The 22,972-nt window shown below is 40.4% G+C and overlaps 1 protein-coding gene across 1 annotated transcript in view; it reads right to left on the minus strand.

The window, feature by feature from the left end:
- LOC131137935 (VPS10 domain-containing receptor SorCS3-like) overlaps window positions 1-22,972 on the minus strand; it is a 170,606-nt gene that overhangs the window by 68,923 nt on the left and 78,711 nt on the right. Inside the window, exon 3 of the mRNA XM_058086792.1 lies at window positions 2,239-2,338. Coding sequence (XP_057942775.1) covers window positions 2,239-2,338 — 100 coding nt within the window. The remainder of the gene's footprint in view (window positions 1-2,238; window positions 2,339-22,972) is intronic.

Raw genomic sequence — 22,972 nt, forward strand, 5'->3', positions numbered from 1 at the left:
ACTCCAGACGTTTCAAATATTTTTTCTTTTCATTTTCTCACGCTATTGCTCCACAGCGCTCCAATAAATTACTGTAAAGTGAAGTGAACATGTGATCTGATGATCGCTCCATCACTGTCAACTGAGCTAAATGAACAGCCAGGCAGGGCCCGCAATGCATTCAACTATAAACACCCCCACAAGAGAGTCTTTTTGAAACTTATACATATGCATAACTCCATGAACTGTATATGCTTGTATATGTTGCAATTTTGAGATAAGATACAATATAACATACATTTGTATGACATAAACATTTATTTGGAATAATTATAACATAAGATACACCCTGTACACTGTAGCAATTTATTTAGGTCATATGCCTGCTGTCTAAACACATTAGTGTTTGGTCATTAGCAAAACGTTATTTATGCATCTGAACTGCTGCCATCACTCCTCTCAATAGACTGTGTGGTGGAATTACCATGAAGCCATTTCACTTGTGGCCAATATGACTGTGTTTTCCCCCATCAATTAAATGTAAGCTAGAAAAATAGCAGTGCATTTATCACTGACAGAACGTTTGCCCCCTTTAAAGACATTCCACTAAAATAGCCCCACATTGATAATTTAGATGAATGTCTTAGGGTGAACACATGATGAAGTACACGGAAATGTTGGTTAACTCCAAATTGTCCATAGGTATGAATGTGAGTGTTTATGCCTTGCGATCGGCTGGCGACAAGTCCAGGGTGTACCCCACCTCTCACCCGAAGACAGCTGGGATAGGCTCCAGCACCCCAGCGAACCTCATGAGGATAAGCGGTAGAAAATGAATGAATGAGTGCATTAACTTGACGATGTTGACAGTCAGAGGGGCCCCTATGTATGGAGTTTGCATGTACTCCCTGTGTGTGTGATGGAGGGGCTTTTCCCACATTCCAAAAACACGTGTGCCTTCATGCCTTTAACATACTGTACTATCCCTTATTCATGCTATCTTTGTGTAGTGTTTTCATACTCATTAAAATCTCTTTCTTTGAAATCTCTCAGCATGTGCCGCCGCATCCGTGATCTAACCTTGAGCAAAACGTTACAATGGGACTCCTTTGTATGCAGTGACGTGCGGTGAGGTTCAGGGTTGGTAAGGCACTGATTCTTTGGAGTTGTTATTTTTATGTTAATACAAGTTGCTCATTAAGAGGATTCAAGAAAAGACAAGGATTAATTCACTTTGGTTTAAAAAATGTCTTCAATTATGTCTTAGTCCCATTTCCTTTTATGAACTGGAAAACACAAGTGTTCTTTCCTTTTTATCAGTACATGAAGTATATGCAAACATTGCTTTTGCAGGAAAAGTTCTGCAGTGTATTTGAGTATATAATCCTCCATCTTAGCAAATTAATAGTCAAATTGATTAATTAATTTAGCAGAGCATAAACATACCTAGAATGTATTTGTTTTTCTATTAGCTAGTGTTACTGCCATCCCAAAAACTTTAAATAAAAAAATACTGGCTTTTCTTCTATGGAAGAACGGCAATGACAAACACCTTCCAGTTCATTCTCGACTGATCCCTTTAGGAGGCAGCGGTACCCTGAGCAAGAATAATGACATCACACTTACATTAATGGCATTACAGAGGCTGTAGAAAATGACAGCATTGGCAACATTATATTTTTTGCTACATGCTGACAAATACAAACTGGCAGCCACTATGATCAAACTCAGGAGGCAGGCAAGCTCGTGGCAGTCTGACTTGATCAGGAAATGTGCAAATTCAGCCATTTTAACTTGAGAATGTTCTCATGGAGAGAATGTTCTCATACAGAAAATATTTTGAATAAAATTCAATGGACAAATATCTTTTTTTTTTGTGTTATGAGTATATTTTTTGCCACCATGACTGGTGAGGCTGCCTCCCATCCGCCTACGTCCCCTGACTGCACGTTACTGTTTGTGTGGCTGACTGCAGTCAGCAGCATTACCAATTTTTGTTTCTGCTCCAGTCATACAATTTCCAAAACAGAAGTTCAGTTGCTGATAATGCTTCAAATCCTTTCCATGTAAGTATTAAAATGTATGGCTATATTTACACAATTGACACAATTGAATTTACTTTCACCTAAACATTTGTGGCATCAAAGAAGGTTAACTCAATGGACAAAACTGGGATTGCAGTTTTAATATAATTGACTTTATTTTTTCATCTATTCTTCGTCTTACGTAAAAAAGTGGATACTTGCAGCAGGATCTTACCTTCCTCTTGTTGGTTGGACAGACATAAAGGTAACTCAGAACAGTCTTGGATCCAACTTTGTCATTCATTCTCTCATATGTAGAGCCATAGTCAGTAGATCTAAATAGACAAAAAAAGGAAATTAAGTCATTATTAAGTCAAATTTAGTCATTAAGAGCCAAGAACCATTTCTATCTGTAAACATTCATGGATGAAATAAAAAAAAATGTTTTATTTTGTTGAAACAAATACATATAACAACCTCCTGCACCTCCAGTAGAAGTGAATCATCTGTTAATTTGCTCCTGAACAAAGCTTTAAGCTTGAAGGAAAATTATTACAGTCACATTTTGCGTGGGTGGATTGTGACACAAAGCGCATCAGAATGCAAAAAGAAGAAACATAAGCAAGAGACAAAAAATATGGAGTCACAATTTATCATTAACTGCATTTAAATACTGGCTGTTCATCAGCTGATCAAAAGCTTAAGAACATAGCAAGTTAAAATCTGCATCCAAATCTGGCTTTCACGTAATTTTCTGTTAGATAAACAAACTGTCATGAACTCCCGATGAAAAAAAAAAGGGCTTTCTGTCTTGGAATGTCGCAGGATTGTTGAACTATGCATGTTCTTTCAAAACGGCATTCCTTGAGGTTAGATGCAGTAAGATTTAAACTTCCCGATTACACCTTGTGAAGCACCGCTAACCTCTCAGTGGCGGCAGCGCGTCTCGGGAAAGGCAGTCGTTATGTGCGACTGGCCAATCACAGAGCGTGAAGAGTGAATACATTCATTCATTCATTCATTCATTTTCTACCACTTTTTCCTCATGAAGGTCGCGGGGGTGCTGGAGCCTATCCCAGCTGTCTTTAAACATGAATACGGATAATGGCGAAATGTACTCCTTTCATATTCGTATCATGCATTATCTGTAACGGATACTCGATTATAACGAGACACAGCACAACAATCACTGCACAGACACTCAACCAAGAAATGGTTGACAGCTTTTGCCTTGGATAGCGCTTTTTAGCGCTCATCTTCAAGGTACTCAAAGCGCTAATGCCACAGCATCAGGACCAACCAGGGCTTGCTGCTTGCTGCAACATTTCCACATAGCCAGCCGCCAACTGGTACAGAACACTGAAGTTCCATCTTCAAGAGCTTTTCTTGCAGATGCCATCTTACTGGTTACTTACTGGTTGCCTTTTACTACAGTAAACCTCGGATATATCGGATTCAATTGTTCCCACTGGTTTTGTCCGATATAAGCGAAATCCGTTATATGCGTATACCGGAAAATGTCCGTTTTACGCATATATCGGATTTATATCCGGTATATGCGTAAATCGGATTTTATCCGTTATAAAAAGGCACTTCCTTGACTATGTTTCCAATGTACCTGGACGCGCAGGCAACGCTGCAAATGACGTCGTATAGCGGCCTGTCACGATTCGGCGAATCGGAGCGCCACGATGCGGCCATCCAATATATGCGAGGGAAATTTAATGGAAATGCATTGGAACGGGACTGGAGATTTTGTCCGAAATAGGCGAAATCCGTTATAAAAAGTCTGATATATGCAATGAATTTTTATTGGAAATGCATTACAGAAAAAGCGGTTCTTTTTTATCTGTCCGTTGTGAGCGAATTTCCGATATATCCGAGTCCGATATATCCGAGGTTTACTGTACCTTCCACAAGCGTCAGGATCTTTTCAAAATGTAAAATCGCCAACTTATCGTGACCAACCTCAGCAGCAATGATGCAACAATCATGCCACATCCAAACCCATTAAAGACATCAGGAGATCACGATAGTGTGAATGTGTGAGACAGAATGACACAAAAGTTGGATTTTAGCACACATATTGGCTACAGTTAAGGCGGCAGTCTTAAACGTTTGATCACCTTGCGTTTTGATGCTCTGCTTACATTGTGGTTACAATCCACCAATGCAAAATCACCATTCACAAGTGTTAGAAGACTAGCATTTTATATTTGAAAATGAACTAAAACATCACAAGTAGCGAAAAAACAAACAAAAAACATGTTAATGATCCTAACCCTAAATGAAAACGGCCTCTCAAATGTACATTTTAATTACTGCAATTACTGCAATTCTGAGTATTCTTGGCCGGGATTCTTCAAATGTTGTTTTTTTAGGGGATAGAACATCTACTTGAAAGTATCATGATAAAAGTGAAGATGCCTTTTCTTTTATATTTTTTTAGTCAGGCCAAGCTGCTTGAACTTGGAAATGAGATTTTGATGAAAATACAAGATATTACTCATTGAAATTCACAGGAGAATGCCTCACAGAGACAGAGTTGTTACTATGATTACAGAGACCAGTAATAATGAGTCAAAGAAACTCATTTCTACAGCATATCATAGCGGGGGAAGAAGTGTTTAGGTAGATGACTGTGATGTGTTGTTTTTGAAACCAGAATGATAAACCCCCAAAAGATAAATAAAATGAAAAGATTACTTTCACATTCATAATATCTACTTGAACTGAGTGAGGGATAGATGAAGCATGAAGATGACAGCATCTTCTGCTCCAACTTTCTCCTGGTACGCATACTGCAGAGGGGTCAAGAGTGGCCTTAAGTGGTGACACAGCAGACATTCTATGGTTTTCATCAAGTGTGATGTCAGGGCCGCTGGCCTGGTCAATGCCTTCACCAGGATGTGGTTTCTTTGGGACCGGTATGATGCAGTCTGTTTTCCAGAGTCGAGGGACTCTTCCCTGTCTGAGATTCAGTTTGAAGTGCGTTGGAGAGTGTGGACATCTGGGAAGACTGGCAGGGGAGGTATCCACCTCAGAGCTGGACAGGGGGAGTGAGGGAGCAGGAGAGTGAGTGGGGGCTGTTTTGTTCTGTGCCATTAGCTGTGTTTAAAGCAAAATAAACAGCAGTCTCTGAAGTTTTTGACGCAGCGCAGCCAGTCACTCGATCCGAGTTGGTAATGAATTTACGTTTCCATGATCAGTGAAGGTACTGGCACATCAAGGCTTGATTTTCAGTCATACTGTATGTGTCAACCCTTCTGTTGTCGCTGGGAAAATATCACATTTCTTGGTGCCCACTAGCCCTCCATCCACCCTTCCATCCATCTATTTTCAGTGCCACTTTCCCTCACAAGGGTTGCAGGGGAAAAAAACCCATCCTTTCACATCACATTCATGCCAATAGTCTTCAATTAACCCAACATGCATGCTTTTGGAATGAGGGAGGAAACCGGAGAAAAAAACAATATCCTAACCGGTTCCAGCAACATTGGCCATCAGCAAACCGCATCCTGAAGATAAAGTCAAGCCTTCATAATAAAAGAAGCACACCAGTAAAACGTCACTGCTGCACCACAGTATGCAGTTGCATCATTACACCAGCACATCCTCGAGTCATTACAGTGCTGGATTTTAACACCAATGAGGGAGCAACGAAAGAGCCCAGAATGAAAGTACACAATACAGAGCAGGTAGCAGTTGCAGCACTCTTCAGGAGTGTGAAACTTAAATTGTGTGTCTGGAAAGTGAAAGTTAAGTTTGTGTGAGTGATTCTGGTTCTGGTTAGCATGTCTATGCTATATTCTATATCCCCCTGTCCGTACTTTTCCGTGGGTTTTCTTTGAGTGTTGTGCAACTTTGAGTGCTGTGTGAGTGTGGCAAGAAGGTCTCTTATGAGAAGCTATTAGACTAACAATGCACTGAGCTAATAGACTGAATTTAAAGGTGTAATAATAATGCAGCAGGTATGCTCTCAGAGTGTATGGTAAGTTCCTTGAATAAACAAATCTTGGTGTGAAGGAATCCATATCCATAGAATAGAAAAAACAAGTCAAAGAAAAGGGTGCAAAAAATACCATATTTAGTAAAATGAACAAGAAGATCAAAACACACAATGAGCTGCTGGAAGGCTGCCACTCAGGTTGGTGCCAGAAGCGAATATGATTATGTTTATATCATATAATAGTTGTACTTTATTGCCATTTTCCTTTTAGAAGCAAATATGAAAGCAGTTGTGAAGCAATCTGCAGTAAAACTAAATTCAGACACCAATCAACAGTCGGGTGTGTGGAGATGAATTGACTTGAACATTATGGGCTGATGCAGAACACCTAATTTCCTCATTGGACAGCAAGCAAAAAATTGAAACCAGTCAATTAGCAGTTATGGTCTATCATACCTCTTCCTATTGTCAAGTGAAATTTAAAAAGTGAGAGAAATTTTAAAAACCTAGGAAGGGTGGAGAGGAACAAAGACCTTGTGACTTGACAGACTAAAGTTCAGACTGTCTTGTATGGCAATTAAGATGGTTGACATGCAGCATTTATTCTGGCAGCCAGCCTCTCAGGTGACCCTGATCATTCACACCTTTGTCTGCAGGGAGACATTTCTATTTGCTGTTTGCAAAACAGAAGCTGGTCTGGTGTGGCCAGCCGGTGACCTTTTCTTTTCCTTCCGGCTTTCTTTGTCTGACAACTAAGGATGTATTATCGTGTTTGCCTGGTGGGACTGGAATACGTGTTGAACAAGCGATGTATACAATGGATGTGCTCTTCTATTGTTGATACACTTTGTTGCTATCTGTATGTATGGGCAAAATGAATAAGATATTCATGCATGAAGAAGATATTCATATGAGGAGCAGATGATTACCTCTTGAAATCTGATACTGATACCGAACTGAAGCCTTCGTACCGAAAAATCAGATTACCAATACATCCAAAGTCCTTAAATCGTCTCTTTCATGTATTTTTGTTTTTTGCTGAGAAAAATTAGGCTCTTATTTTCTATTTGTCATTCATGTAATTCACACATGATATACGTATAGTTTTCTTTTCTTTTTTTTTGTAACAGTCCAAATCATTATTTACAGTACAAAACATTACAGCAGTAGAAAAACATATTGGCTGTGACAAGTGAATTTCCACAAAGTTCCGTCCATCAGCTGGGAGCCTATCCCAGCTGTCTTTCGGCAAGAGGCAGGTACACCCTGGTCGCCAGGAAACTGGAGTACCCGGAGAAAAGCCACGTACGGGGAGAACATGCAGACTCCACACAGAGATGCTCGTGCCAAGAATTGAACCCAGGTCTTCCCGATCTCCTGACTGCTGGCTAATCACTTTATTTTCGCAGTTGGAGAATAGAACATCTGTTTATGGCCTTTTAAATACCTTTATTACCACTACTAGAGTCCTCTCGAGATGAAGTAAGACCCCCATAGTCATCTTACTTACATCTACTATTACCCAATACAGTATACATAATAATACAGAATAAGACTTCTAAGACATAATACATCCTTTTTTAACTTACGGTTTCCGGGGTAGCTATTGTCTCATCAATGTAATATTACTGACACCTAGTGATTAGTGTAGAATACTACATATCATCACAGCGTCTTTCAATGCATCTTCTGAATGCCTCCATTTGTATTTTTGTTAGTTTAGCCATTTTTGTGTTTGGAAATGCTTAATTTAGGAAAAACATAGTAAAATTTGCTTAACTAAGCATATCATTACAGATACGTATATTGATATAATATATATTTTTTGAGTGAGGCTGTGAAATTTGAAGCGCAAAGTGGCGAGGGATTCTGTGTAATTGTTTTGTGTTCCAAGGAAAAAGGGGAAGCATTTGAATGCCTGTTCAAAAACAGAATATACAACACAATTAATACAGAATAAAGCTCAGTCCATATTTTCCAGCTTTCAAGAGAGGGCAAACACATTCAGGTGACTGCTGAACAATGCAGCAGCAAGTCAAATGTCTGTCCTGAAAGCCAGAGAGACAGGCGTCTCCAAAAACAAGACAGACCGACAGCGTGAAGAAAGGTTCCCAAGGAAACAAACCTCAGGCAAAATCAAGGCGATGGACTCTGAACACTGGTTGACTGATGTGCTTTAAGACATTCCCAGCGCCAGTGAACCAAACCCTTTCAGTATCCAACGAAGAGGTCAACAGTAGGGATGCTTGACTACAATGCATTTTGGCTACAATTGCTGCAGCCTCTGTCCTGGGAGAAGAACTTTGGGATAAAACATAATAATACTACAATAGTTCGACAAAAGCTTTCTCTTTTTATAAGCAAGATTAAAATGAAAGAAAAGCCTGAAAAACAAAAATGTCCTGAAAGCAAATTAGAGTCATTACTCTTCCCATTTGATTTTAATATTTTTTTATTTGCAATACAATAATCATCATCCTTTGTTGTGTTGTGCTCGGTAACACCATCCAAAGAGCCCATTATGAACAATTGGGGTTTTATCCTTTAATAATAAGCCCAATAACTCCAGACACTGTTATTAATATAGAACAAATTTGCAAATGAATTGGGTCTGCTGAGAGCACTTAGGCATCCCCATGGTAGTTAGAAGCAGTAGTTTAGATTAGAGTAAAATGCCTTATCTGTTCAGAAAAAAGACAGCTACTCATTCAGGCTATTGCAATTGGGGAACATGTCATGTTCCTCCTGACAGGTTCTCTCAGCCTGAGAGTGAAGACAAGTTAGAGGAGCAATGTCGGTGGTAATGTTGGTGCGGTGGGTGGCCGACATCACATGTGGTGGCACATGAAGGCAAATGTTTGTCTAGTGCAGGTGTCGGCAGGTGGCACCTCTTGTTGCTCCCTTCTTGGTAATTTTTTTTTTTGCACCAAAATGGAAGAAAAGTGCATTAAAAAAAGAGTTTGAAATATCCAACTCATTGCAAGTCAGTGAATGCATTTACAATGTGTTGTGACTGCTGATTTGATGATCAAGGGAAGGGTGAAGGAGGCCAGTGCGTGCGGTGACGTCTCGTGAGTGTGCTACTGACAGCGGTAAGCTATAGACCTCTGGTCTGGTGCCTGGTGTAATGTGTTTGTCACTGGCTCCTCCAACCTTTTCCTTTTAGTTTTAGCTTGTTTTGTTATTGCTTTTTACCTCTGCACTTTCATCACCCTTTTTTTACCTCATTACCTCACACCTATGTTCATTTATATTTCATCCAGCTCACTTATTATTATATAAAAATATTGTAAATGGCTAACTGCTTGAGTCTGGGGTCCCGGGGTCCACCATTTAACAGAATGTAAACAGCTGTAACATAAGTCATGTTCAAGCTTCAAATACTCAAACAGAAAAATAAACGTGTGTCGTTTTATTTTTAGCACCCATATATATACCATGACCGTCAAACCTTTTGACATAGCAAACTGAAGACCAGCACTTACTAGGTCATAAGTGCACTCCGTGTATATTAGTCTGTTTACGTCTGCAAGGCCCCACGGTGCCTCATGACTTGTCCAGGATATTTCCCTGACATTTCATCTGAGGCAGGGAAAAAAAAAGATCCAATGATGAAAGCATAGCTGACTGGCTCTGAACATCTCTCCTGATACTTGTACTTTCATTCATTTAGACGTATTTGGGGATTTGTAAAACATGAGCTATAAGGCAACCTTATTGAAAGTGTGTGTGTGTGTGTGTGTGGGGGGGGGTGAAACATGAACATATATTTCCTTCAGTTTCCTGTGCGTTATAACGCCAGAAAAAGCTAGCTAACAATGCACAATAGCTAACAACTATTTTGACTACGAAAAAAACCCTCACAAATTTTATCGTTTATCGTTTAACAATTATATTGAGGACATCATGTAATACTAAAGAGTATCTTGTTTTATTTTGATGATTACAAAAATTACTGAAAGGTTTTTTCTTCGGCGCATTGATCAGAACTAATGCTCCTTCCATCAACAAGGTAAAACGTTCCGTCCCCCCAGGCAGAGAATCATGTTGCTGTGTGCTACGCAGATCAGGCTATAGTGAAACACACACACACACACAACAGTTACTTACAATGTCCGCTCTCATTGGGATGTCGACTGGTGAAATAGCATCAATAGTATCTTTCAGCACAAGACGTGTGCGCCCTGTTGAGCTGGTAAATTCCATATAATCCTCAGGCTTAAAAAAACACTCAGAACAAACGAGCATCTTGCTGAGTCTCTGTAGCGAGAGCTGGTATCCTTCAGTTGTTTTGTTGTTAGCTTGTGGAGTCTCGAAGTTGACCAACTATTCAGCTTATTGCTACAACCGTCAATAATACATGTTTGAGGCATGATTTATAATCTAGCGTTAACTTGTGAGTGATGCTGAGATCACCCTATAGCGAGGCGTTACGACACTCCACCAGAAATATAGTACACCACATTAGCTGCAACAATATCACTGTAGCTCGGTTAATATACAGGTCGGTTATGAAAAAACACCGTTTTTTTGAATGTTTTTTGTTAGGGCTAAAGCATTTCTCCAACTTATGTTCTTGTGTTATAATGTTTCACATAAGGATTGTGAATGATGGGCAAAATTACAAAAAAAAAGTGCAAAACTGGTCAGCATCCAGCAGCTTTATTTACCTCTGCGTGCTCTTTCAAATGCCGATTACAGTACTCAGATCTTTGTGTTACTTACCATATTACTTTCTACAATTAACTAAGTATTAACACCAGTATTAATGCTGGCAGAGCAGGGCCTCGAAAACTCTCCACACCCTGCCAAGTGCGCACCAAAAGCTGCTCAAGCGCCACCCCAGTGAAACCTTTTTTGAAATTGTTTGAAATTAGCATGCATCAGGTTACAATGGAATACATCCCATAAATCAATTCACAGTTCCACATGAACACCATGAACTATTTACAATTTTCCCATTTGCAACTGAACTATGTGTATGCATGACAATTTCCCTTCAATGTGTAACCTCCTGTGTGCGCCACATGGCGAAATGCCATTTCCCTTCCTGGTTGCTGCGGAGCATGGGTTTCAATGGGAAAGATGTATGCCGTGCGCTTAAAAAATGCACTTCTGCCACCTTGTTGCTGTTTTTTCAGCTTAAAACAGCACTAAACATGAGCTCTTTTTATTGTGCAGTTGCATCATCATCTCTTTGTGCCTCCTGCGCAAGAAAAAAAAAGAAAACATAAAAGACAAAACATAAAAATACAAATTTTGGGAGTAAGTGGTTGGATTGAAAAATAAACAAACATGTATGGTCTTTCTTTTGTAGTGTATGGATAAATCATGCTGTTTTGTGGTTGAATACGCCCTACTGTTAGTCCAAAAACTGTGCATATTTAAGCAAATCTGATGTATTTTTGGCTGAAATTAAGGTGAAGATCTAAAAATGGTTGTCTATGCTCTCACTATGAAGTATTCAATTTAATAGATGGAGATTCCGACTCTGTGAAAATTCACTTATCAATGATGGACAGCCCTTATAAAATATAAGAAAACACTGAGACAAAAAATAAAATAAAAGTTCAAGTCTCATCCTTGCTTGAAAGCCAAGGAATAGAAGTAGGTTTTAAGATGGGCCTTCATAATGAAGGGGCCTGCCTCAGGTGAAGGGGGAGCTCATTCCACAGTAGCAGCAGCAGTGGTGAAGGCTCTGTCTCCTTTGAGCTTGTCCCCACACTCTGATCAGCTGACCTGAGGGACTGGGCAGTGGAGTCAGTCAAGGCAAGAACCTTGAAAGACTTAAAAACTAAATGATTTTAAAATGACCTCAAAAATGCACACACAGCCAGTGGAGTGAGCATAAAAAAGTGAGTTGTGTGTTCTCCCTGTTTAAGTTTAGTTGCATTTTGGACAATCTGCAGAAAAGGTAACACTTGCTAACTCCAAAATAAAGTGAGTCACATTAATCCAGCCGAGACGTGATGAAGGAATGGATTACTGTCTCAAGATGCTGCCTCAACAGAAAAGGCTTAACCTTTGCCAGCTGCTGTAGGTGGAAAAAGGCGGACCTCAACACTGTGCCAATTTGATGGTCCAGTTTAAAACCACTCTCTAGCTGAAAGTCCAGGTTAGTAAGCGTGGGGTTTATATCCAATGGCAAGGTCTCTAAAGTCAACATGGTGAGACTCTCAGGGGCCACTGCATCCACTCGGATTTTCATTTACATTTACTGTCAATTCTGATGTACTACCCACTAAATTTAAAGGGAAAAACATATTTGTTCTTATATAAGATACACTTGCCACACACAAGTCCAGAGGACCACCTCTATGACAGGGCCCAATTAAGAGCTATGAATAAAGTCACAAAAAGCTTGTCATGGCAGTCAGTATAACAACATGTGTCATCTGTCCAAGAACACTTTACATTATACGTCAGAAATATTGAAACATGTATCAATATGAGTTTTAGATAAAAAAAAAAAACATTTGAAAGTGTTCCCATAATACATTGCGGTTGAGAAAACCATTTAATTGCAGCACAGCATAGGAAACATTAAAAATGGCACTGCAAGGTTGCTTCTTTCCCCCCGAATGAGACAGAGAACCCAGAGCCCAAACCCAAAGAACGTAACCTAATGAATACTTGGGAATACTTCAAAATGTTATTATTGTTTTAATATTTAGTTATATTGGCTCATGTTTGTATATTTGAATAAGCACAATTTGAGTATTAAGTTGCTGTGTAATGAATTTAGTGCTGTTAGTAAAGTGTTCTCTAAAAGCTGACACCGTGAGTCAGACTGTTTTAAATACTGCCATCCAAGTTGTTGTGAGTGTAGCTCACAATTGACTCCTGCCAAAAAATGATTTTCCTCAGTAGACTCAGAATCAGTAGAGGCACAGTATTTAAAAAATAAAGTACAGGAGAATTTAGCCATAAATTAGTCATACCACTGTAAAAGGCAACTTTAAATCTTAAGAACAAAATAGTGGTTTATACACCAGAATATATCGCAAACAAATTCCAACCATCCAAGTTTTGATGCCTTTCATACAAACATAGGTTGATCTAATATAATTTGAAAGAGATGTGGGTATCCTAAGCATAATAATAGAAGGAGATATTATAATAGAAAGAGAAACAATGCTTTTTTAGAATAGACAACAGGGTGAGTAGATAAAGGGAGTAAATAAAAACCTGGAAAACTGAACCCAGTGGACCCCACATGACAGACGAACACAAACAGTTTACAGAAAATGTTATGTTGGTTAGATAGGACTGAACCACAGAGAAATGCCAAAAATGCCCACTTGACGCAGTGGTGTCATTAGAGTTTAAGGATGGGGAAGACATAGCACCCTAGAGTTAGAAGAAATACATGGCAGGCACAAAATGTAAACAGAACTAATGCATTATTATAGTATTATTTCAGCATGTTAATTAAAACATGTAAGCAACAAAAAGTGCATTCCAGCTGAAAGTTGGGGCAATTCCAGGGACGCTGCAGCATATTCCATGCCAAAGGTGCGGCAAAGACTTTTTGCTCAGTTCAGTATGAGACGGATAGAAGCCAATAATCTTGTGAACGGAAAGAGTGAGCACCAACTCTTCTCTTTACAAGTAAAGCACAAATGTAGGAAGGCAACTGACCAAGTATCGCCTTATACGTATATAAAAGTATACCAATGATTGCGCCTGCGTGTGGTCTGAGCAGACCATCCAACCTGAGAGTATAACTCACAGTGATGTGTCTGTGGCTTACAATTAGTAGTAAACTTTAGCAAAGAATGATAGGCAATATCAACCACGTGAAGACATTCAGCAGACACATTTATTTTCGGGATGCTCTGATGAGATCGGCCACGTAATGGTATCGTCTTTCCGTATAAAAAAATGTGATCGCTGTGCGGTGGAGACATGAATTACAAATATTTTAGGCCTAAATGAGGCCTAAGAAAGACTCTGCACCGTACCAAAAGCTGCTGTTAAGTCAGAAAGGACCATGACATGATCACCAAAATCAGTTGTGAACTATGTCATTACTAAGTTTTAAGAACGCTGACTCAGTGCTGCAGAAGGCTTGAAACCAAACTGAAACGCCTCAAAGATGTGAAGTGAAGAAGTGTTTAACTGCATAAGTGTTTTCTCCAAGACTTTTACAAAGAAATGGGCCTAAAATTAGCCGATACAGAAAGGCCCAGGACCATGCTACTTAATCACAAGTTGAACCACAGCATATTTAAAATTTGTAGACACCACACCAGAAGACAGGCTGTTATTGATAATGCTAACAATTGACTGCCCTATGCAAGAAAAAGAGGACAACATCATGGGGGAGAACCGTAAGGCTTGATACATAGGGTATGACACTCAGTACCCAAAACTGTACAATGTACTGAACCTTAGCCACTTGTTTATTGGTTGCAGACCTGGCCGTGATAAGTGAATTTATAAAATGTAGGATTCTTTATTTATAATTGGAATATTTTCGTAGTTAGAGCATATGGGAAACCTCTTACGACCTTCTAAATGCAATTATTAACATTATTAGAGCTGTGCAGACATGATATAACAACCCTATAGTCACCCTTACAGTCGTATTACCCAATATAGTTGATACGCTAAGAGAAAATAAGACATACAATATAAGACTTGTGCTGGTGTCTGTTGCTGTAAATGTGTTTCGATGCTAGGGGAGCTGAGTGGCGAGTGGACATGAAGTAATGTCAGAGGTTCAGAGTTGAATTGTAGCTAGACTTGAGTTACGGATGCAACAGTAGTCCGTGTTAAGGATTATTGTGAGATAATTAAAATCTGCAATAAACCTGCAAATATGGAAATATTTGTGCCTATATATGTATTGAACCATGAGTTATTAATATATTTTTGAAAATCTGTGATGGAGTGAAGCTGCACAATTCAAAGCACAAAGTAGAGAGGCCATTGTTCTTTCTTAGCATATTGTTAGGAATTATCCCCTTGTCCTGTTTTGAAATACAAAATTCAAATTCCTCATTTATTTCAGTATACCAGATTTGGGCGCCGAAGACCAGGTCGCCCAGGCACCCGCCCTTGACCGCCACCCAACACACCACCCATGCACCGGACCGTTATGCTTGCCCCCGAAGGTGGTGGGTCTACAAGGGGGAGATCCCGGGTGGCTTCTTCGGGCTAGGCCCCACGGGTGAAGGTCCTCCCCCCTCCCTCGGGCCTGGCTCCAGGGTGAGGCTCCAATATCCCACTTCTGGGTGAGGTGCAGTTCCTCCTCTTTGTGGTCATCATAAGGGTCTTCTGAATCACTCTTGGTCTGTCCCGTCACCTCTGGGAGACCCTACCAGGGGCATATAGCCCCAGACAACATAGCTCCTAGGATCACTCAGGCACTCAAACCCCTGCACCCCGATAAGGTGGTGATTGACGGAGGGCCCCGGGGCAGACCTCGGACACGCTGGAGGGATTATGTCTCACAGCTGGCCTGGGAACACCTTGCTGTCCTGGTGGAACTGGAGGAGGTGGCCGGGGACCGGGAAGTCTGGGCTTCCCTACTGAGACTGCTGCCCCCGCTACCCGGATAAGCGGAGGAAAATGGATGGATGGATTTCAGTATAATTACATGATATTCTGTATTATAAATGATATTATTATGTTACCCCACCTTTCGCCCAAAGTCAGCTGGGAATGGCTCCAGCATACTACCGCAACCCATGAGGATTAACCGGCACAGAAAATGACCAAATTATATTATTTTGTGAAAATAAGTACAAATTGGCTTCTCAGAATGAACTTCAAGCAAACCTACCTTGAATACACCTCGACATACAAGATGACACACAAGCTCTGCTGTGTTCTTCTGAGGGCATTGCTGATACAAGAAAATTCAGGAGTCACGACGACTGTCGACTACGAAACATTCCTACATGTTGGCAGGTCTACACTAATACTGAAAGTCCTCCCTGCCTCAGTCAACCATGACTGCCTTGTGATAATAAAAAGTAAACAAATCTTGCATACACAAATTCCATCCCCCATCTGTGCTAAGCAGTGGATCTCCGGCAATCCTAGCTCTACACCTCAGCACACTTTGTTGTACTTCCTTCTCAAACAACACAGGTGATACCTGTAATTTTGATTAACCCATGTAAAACCCATGTTTGTCTAAATTGTCTAAAAACTCTGTCTTCTCCTGGAAACCCTGCTGCTTAACTGGCACATGTGGCAGTTTTAATCACAAATGCAATCAGCCATACAGATCTCAGCAAGGACGGCAATATATGAGATATCAATAAGTTGATCTCAATAGCTCAACATACACTCAGCCTGCCGGACTGCAAAGCAACTGAGCCAGTTGAAGTATACAGTATAGTACACACAAACTTGCATGCATGTCACAATGTGTACGCTTGTCTCTATCATTCCACATTATCACCTGAGGCAACTTCGACGCAAGCCATGCGTTAACGCAAAATCTACTGAGGCCTAATTGAAAATGACTTTGGAAATTACCACACCGAGATCGGGGAGGTAGTGTTTGCAGGTTTCAATTGGGAAGTCAGTAAAACACATGGGAGTTGAGGTTGCTGAAGCAAGAAAAAGACAGTATAACGGAACCTCCAAAGACTGAACACTGCATGCCAAAGTCTGTCTCCCAATAGATTAAGAAATGTGTTTGTGTGTATGAGTCTGTGTGAGTATACATGTGTTGTATTGTTGTTCGTCTGCGTTACTGGGAGACAGTGAAAGGAAAAAGATTCAAGCAAGTCATGTGTGAAGCTAACACACACTTGCTAAAATATTTACTTTGAGGAAAGGGATGTGGGGAAGCATGGCGGGGTCACTCACCGACACCTCTATCGCTCACCCCATTGGAGCTGGGGTCCCGATGCAGCTGGAGGCACATACGTAAAGGGACCCACATCTAAAGGTTGACCTCTGCTTGTGCTCGTTTTGGATGGCACCTCATTGCTGGATGTGAGGGCTCTGGGCCATTGGACTGGCTGGGTTGCTTTAGGGATTTGCGCAAGGGAGTCCTGGTTGGACCTGACTCCCCAAGCTCCCACTGGAGGTTCTCCTGGTGAGGGTGGTCGGGAGCCACCTTTGGCATATGCCGCGGACCCCATAGTGGCATTGGTGTGTGTGGTGGGGATTGGGCTTCTCTGGTATGTAGAGGGATGCCTATGTCTCTGGCAACTGGGCTCTGGGTCCACAAGCCCTGCAAACGGTGGCTTCTGTGGGTCCTCCTTCATATGTTTCTTAGGGCCTGAGCACTAAGACCCATCGGTTGTGTGAAGGCCCCATTGTCTGCATTCATGGATGATTAAGGACATTTTCACATCAGAGGATGTTTACACTTTGATTTAAAGATGAATTATTAAATAGAGCTGCATGGTTAGTCAGGAGATTGGGAAGATCTGGGTTAAAATCTCCGCTTGGGCGTCTCTGTGTGGACGTTGCATGTTGTCCCCGTGCATGCGTGGGTTCATGCTCTGACATTGACTGGCAACCAGTCCAGGGTGTACCCTGGACTTGCCCGAAGTCAGCAGGGATAGGCTCCAGCATACCACTGCGACCTTAAAGTGTTAGATATATATATATATATATATATATATATATATATATATATATATATATATATATATATATATATATATATATATATATATATATATATATATATATATATATATATATATATATATATATATATATATATATATATATATATAATATTGGCTATATGGAGTAATCAAATATCACGCTGTGTCACATGTGTCAGAAGCACCGCCCTCAAATGTTTAATAATTACTTTCTGCAACCTGTTTCATCAATCTCCAGGAAATGCCGCAAACATGGACATTATGACGCACAAAGGATGCACAAAAAAGTATGATAAGATTGAAATAAAGGAAGTCACCCATTTGGGGAGACTTCCAGCAGTTGTACTTCAACAAACTCCTCTGAGGGAATCCGACTGAAATGAGTTTTAAGGCTTCAGGCCGTTCTATAAAATGTGGGAAGATCCTTTGATGACTCGCAAACAATATGAAACTCAAATCCATGCTGCTTCAGGTTTGGGGCAGCACCTACCGACCCGACTGCTTCTACTTGTGGAAATGTACTATTTCTACTTTACCAGATAATAATAATGGATTACATGAGATATAAGGATTTTCAAGGTATCCAAAGCGTTTCACATTGAAGTGAACCCACTATTCATTCACTCCTTAGTCTCACACTGGTGGTGGTAAGCTATATCTGTCCTGACGGAAATATGGCTGCTTATGGTCTCTCAGACCAAATCTTCTCTCCTATTCATACACCAGTGTGTACACCTTAACCGTCCAAAAAGTAAATTGCATGATTAACTGTAAAAGCCGGCGGTCAAGTGGTTAGCGCGCAGACCTCACAGCTAGGAGACCAGGGTTCAATTCCACCCTCGGCCATCTCTGTGTGAAGTTTGCATGTTCTCCCCGTGCATGCGTGGGTTTTCTCTGGGTACTCCGGTTTCCTCCCACATTCCAAAAACATGTTAGGTTAATTGGCGACTCCAAATTGTCCATAGGTATGAATGTGAGTGTGAATGGTTGTTTGTCTATATGTGCCCTGTGATTTGCTAGCGACCAGTCCAGGGTGTACCCTGCCTCTCGCCCAAAGACGGCTGGGATAGGCTCCAGCAACCCCGCTACCCTCGTGAGGAAAAAGCAGTAGAAAATGAATGAATGAATGAACTGTAAAAGCAATATGCGTGGTTATTCCTGGAATGTAAAGAAAAATGACCACAGAATACACACAATAAGGCACGTACCACAGGCAAAGAGAAAGAGTACAACAGAAGGGGGAAAATGGTCTCAATATCCCTCATTCAGTATGTTTCCATGCACTAAATTAGTCAGATTACTGAAATAATTTCTTCCTCCAGTTTGCACACCTCAGTGTGACATACCTGTTTATATGCACTACATTAACTGTCTGCCTCTCAAAACGCTAGATGGCGCTTATGCTAATTTCAGAACGGTAAATGTTTGGCTTTTCCTGTTGACCTGTTAGATCACATATAAACAAGGCATCTCGGCTCAGTGTTGTCAAATCCGCTTATTATAAGTGACTTTTTAAAATCGCTTACAAATTCCCAAGCTGGAAAAAAATAAGCTGGCCGCTGGTTTCTTTTGTGAGACCTGGCAACATTCCTCAACAAATATGCATGAGAAAGAAGCGATCATGCAAATCAATTACCTGCCAGACAAAACCGCTACCCTTGATTCAATTTATGGCAAACATCTTGACCTTGATAGTTTCAAGTTTGGACAGTTTGGACAGAAAAAATACGGGTCGCCACAGTGTAATGGCTACTTTGTTTTTACATCTCAAAGCACGGCTGTTCGGCTTCTTCCCGCCATATGTACACCTATTAGCTTGAACAGTCACAAGCAATATGAACACATATTAGCTTAATAGCGCCTAAAAATATGCATACAGCAAACAATTTGGGGACATTTTTGGGTCTAAACGGCAAAGTATTTTAGCATTTCAGCCTTTCTTCCACACAGAAACTGAAATCTGGGTGCCCTGAAATTGTATTTTTTTTAAAAATATGAAAACGCCTTGGATGTCATTTTCGCTCAGAAACCGCTATTTTGCAAAACTATGCCATTACCGACGAGACCAGAAGTGATCTTCAACAACAAGTCAACGTGATATCTGGATATTTCGACTGACCGAACTCACCCCAGTTGACATTCTCCTGATATTTTGTTATCTTCAAAATGACTCAAACAAAAGTACTTCCGCTTAGTCTGAAGTCTAAATGAGCCTTGGAAAGCAGAAGATGGTGGACTGGTGTGCAGGCATTCTTTCCTCTTCCTTTCCCCCCAGTGATGCAACTATTTGCTAATCCGGCACAGTGTGGATGTGCATTTTTTTCAATCCGTTTATAAAGAAAAACAGAAAAAAGAAAATTTCCTTGTGGACAGGGCCTTAGCACTTTCACACAATCATGACCAACTTGGCCGCAATTAATTCCAAGTGCATCTCTGCATGTTAATCTGACTTTAAAAAAATCAAACACAATGTATGGCGTTTACATGCATGTTTAAAAGCTAGTTTTTTATCAGCACATGTGAACATACTGACTGCAAACAGAACTTCTTAAATCTTGCACTGAACACCATTGTTACCGTGGCGGACAAATTTATTGCTGGGGAAATACCCCAAAGGCACAGCTTGGTTGGCACAGAAGGACTGACATTCAAGGATTCCTCTGTGTCAACATTTGTCATGTATCCCACTCACAGCTCCTGTTCTCCATTCAACCTTGACACTGAGTATAGGGATGTATCTTGCTTCCACCCTTTCCATGCTTGCCAGGTACAAGGATGATGCTTTTTCATCAATGAATTATTCATATGAAGTATAAAACTTTTACTATTGCCCCAAGACACGATAACTTTTTCATGGGGTCCAAAAGGACGCTTTATGTTTAAAATGTCCTTTTGACATTCACCCTGTTTTCACTATAAAGTGGCCTGGAACATATATCATGGTGAAATGACCCCTTTCTGAAAAAAAGACAAATGAACAACCACCATCTGTTTACAATGATTTACAGCGTGTTTATTATTTCATTCTTAGGGTGCATTTTGGTCGGGTTAAAATTGACTAGAGTCATTTGCTCTGCTAGTAATGTACCTTTGGTCAAACATAAATGTAGTCCAGGTAAAAAAGCCCGAACCAAACAGGGGAGCAGAGACCTATACCGGTGGACTCTAGTTCTGAGGGAGGCAAGTGTAAACCCTGACCACACCAAAGCAGCAAAAGAACGGATATGTCACTAAATGCTATCACAACCGATGCAACACATAAGAAAAACCTGAGTGAAAATCATGAATAAATAAGTTATATTAAAGAGTAAATGAAGTAAACATAACTGGAACTTTTCAACAAAGCGGTTGTTGCTTGTTACAGTTCAGTGAAGTTGTGAGAAATACAATCCTCTTACAGAACATTCATTCATTCATTTTCTACCACTTATCCTCACAAGGGTGCTGGAGCCTATCCCAGTTGAGAGGCGGGGTACACCCTGGACTGGTGGCCAGCCAATCACAGGGCACATATAGACAAACAACCATTCACACTCACATTCATACCTATGGACAATTTGGAGTCGCCAATTAACTTAGCATGTTTTTGGAATGGGGGAGGAAACCGGAGTACCCGGAGAAAACCCACGCATGCACGGGGAGGAAATGCAAAGTCCACACAGAGATGCCAGAGGGTGGAATCGAACTTGGTCTCCTATCTGTGCGGCCTGCGCGCTAACCATACGGTTGCTTTGCAGCCACAAATTAAATTTCGATGTTTCTACATCCTGTTTTTTGTGTCTAAGGGCTGTGTCTAATGTTAAAAAAAATGTATTTAAAAAGTCATCAACAAAATATTTGATAAGGAATCCTTCTTTGCAGAACTTTACTTATCTCGGTTGGGTTTGGAACAAATTCATCGCAATAAAGAGTCACCGTACGTACTTGCATTTTTCCTCCAGTCTTAACTTTTTTTTCACATGTGCATCAACAATGGTGGAGGAGGTGTTAGCGCATAGGCATATGTGACTGGCAAACAGTAGTAACACAACAGATGAGCAGCTTAAGACTATTTGAAGGCAAATTAACCGAATATTCCTCAATGACCAAATGAGGCTGATGGGAAAAAATATTTCTGTACATGCAATTGTGCATTCATGACAAAAAGACCTTCCCTGAAGATTCTGCTTTTTTTCCAAACATGTTATAACAGAAGGTTTTGAAACAAACTTTTTAGTGACGTCTGCCATAGTTCCTTCACATTATACTCAGTGTTATTTTTCAATGCAGACTCAATACCTTCATTCTTATCCTTTTCTGTCAACTTAATAGTTGCATGTTGGGAATTCACTACTCTCAAATATTTATCAGTAACACAAGTTGTTGACTTGATGAAGTAGGAGCTGTAAAAGCCACACTGAAAATATAAGAACCCTGTGCATGCTCAGAATGTTTTTTGTTTGATTGTATGCTCATTTCACAGTGGGAATCTTTTGCAACAGCACAGGAGTAAATATACATACCTTTGTCACTTTTTCAAGTGGAAAAAAAGCACTCTCCTGGAAGGTGAGTGGGAGTCATCCGAGGCGACTCAACAGAACCTTTATCTGCTACCTTTCTTCTTTCTGATAAGCAGCTCCAGAGCCCATCAAGTATAACTTAAAACTCTGACATGTGAAAGTGAAGTTCCACAGAGGTAAGAAAGTGAACAAGAGGTAAATGAATAATAATGTTTTGCCTAGCTTTGCTCAAACTTTCTTCATATTCGCACATTCCTTGGCAGACTATTTGGCAACATTCTCATCTCTAATCTGAAGAGACCAGGAACACTTTGTGTGTGCAGTAGTAGGATGCCAGGTACTCAGCCCGGTACCCATGCCACCAACTACATCAACAGCCATCACCAGGTTACCATCCAAAATGGTGTATCAGAAGGTTGTCCATCATGACTGTAAGTGAGTGATTTCAGGTAAGCACAACCTGTCAGTATTGACAAACTTAGAAAAAAACACAAGGTTCTGACAGTCCAGTTTTTCTTTAAAAAGAAAATATATATCTATATAAAACATGTCCCGAGTTTAATTGTAAAATATTAGCAAGATTAATTTTATCTTTTCGTGTTTAAATTCATCCCGGATGTGTTTTTTCAGCACATGTCCACAAGTCAGGGTGGACTAAAAACGTGCAATACGGAGTTATTCCAACAATTGAAAAAAAAAATTGGGGAAGCCGGTATCACGTGACGTTGATGTTTACGTTTTACTGTGCATGCCCCATTGACTATTCTGTTTGATTATGGCTGTGCATGTAGACCAGAGATTGGAATATCCCTTTCCATGTATACCATTGTTTTCGGAAAAGTCTATTCAAAATTCAAATCAGGAGATTCCACTTGGAAATACAAAACATTCCTCATGTAAACGTGGCTAATGTTTCTGTCATCACCTGCTGATATT

Source organism: Doryrhamphus excisus, chromosome 1, assembly GCF_030265055.1.
Source record: "Doryrhamphus excisus isolate RoL2022-K1 chromosome 1, RoL_Dexc_1.0, whole genome shotgun sequence".
Classification (NCBI taxonomy): domain Eukaryota; kingdom Metazoa; phylum Chordata; class Actinopteri; order Syngnathiformes; family Syngnathidae; genus Doryrhamphus; species Doryrhamphus excisus.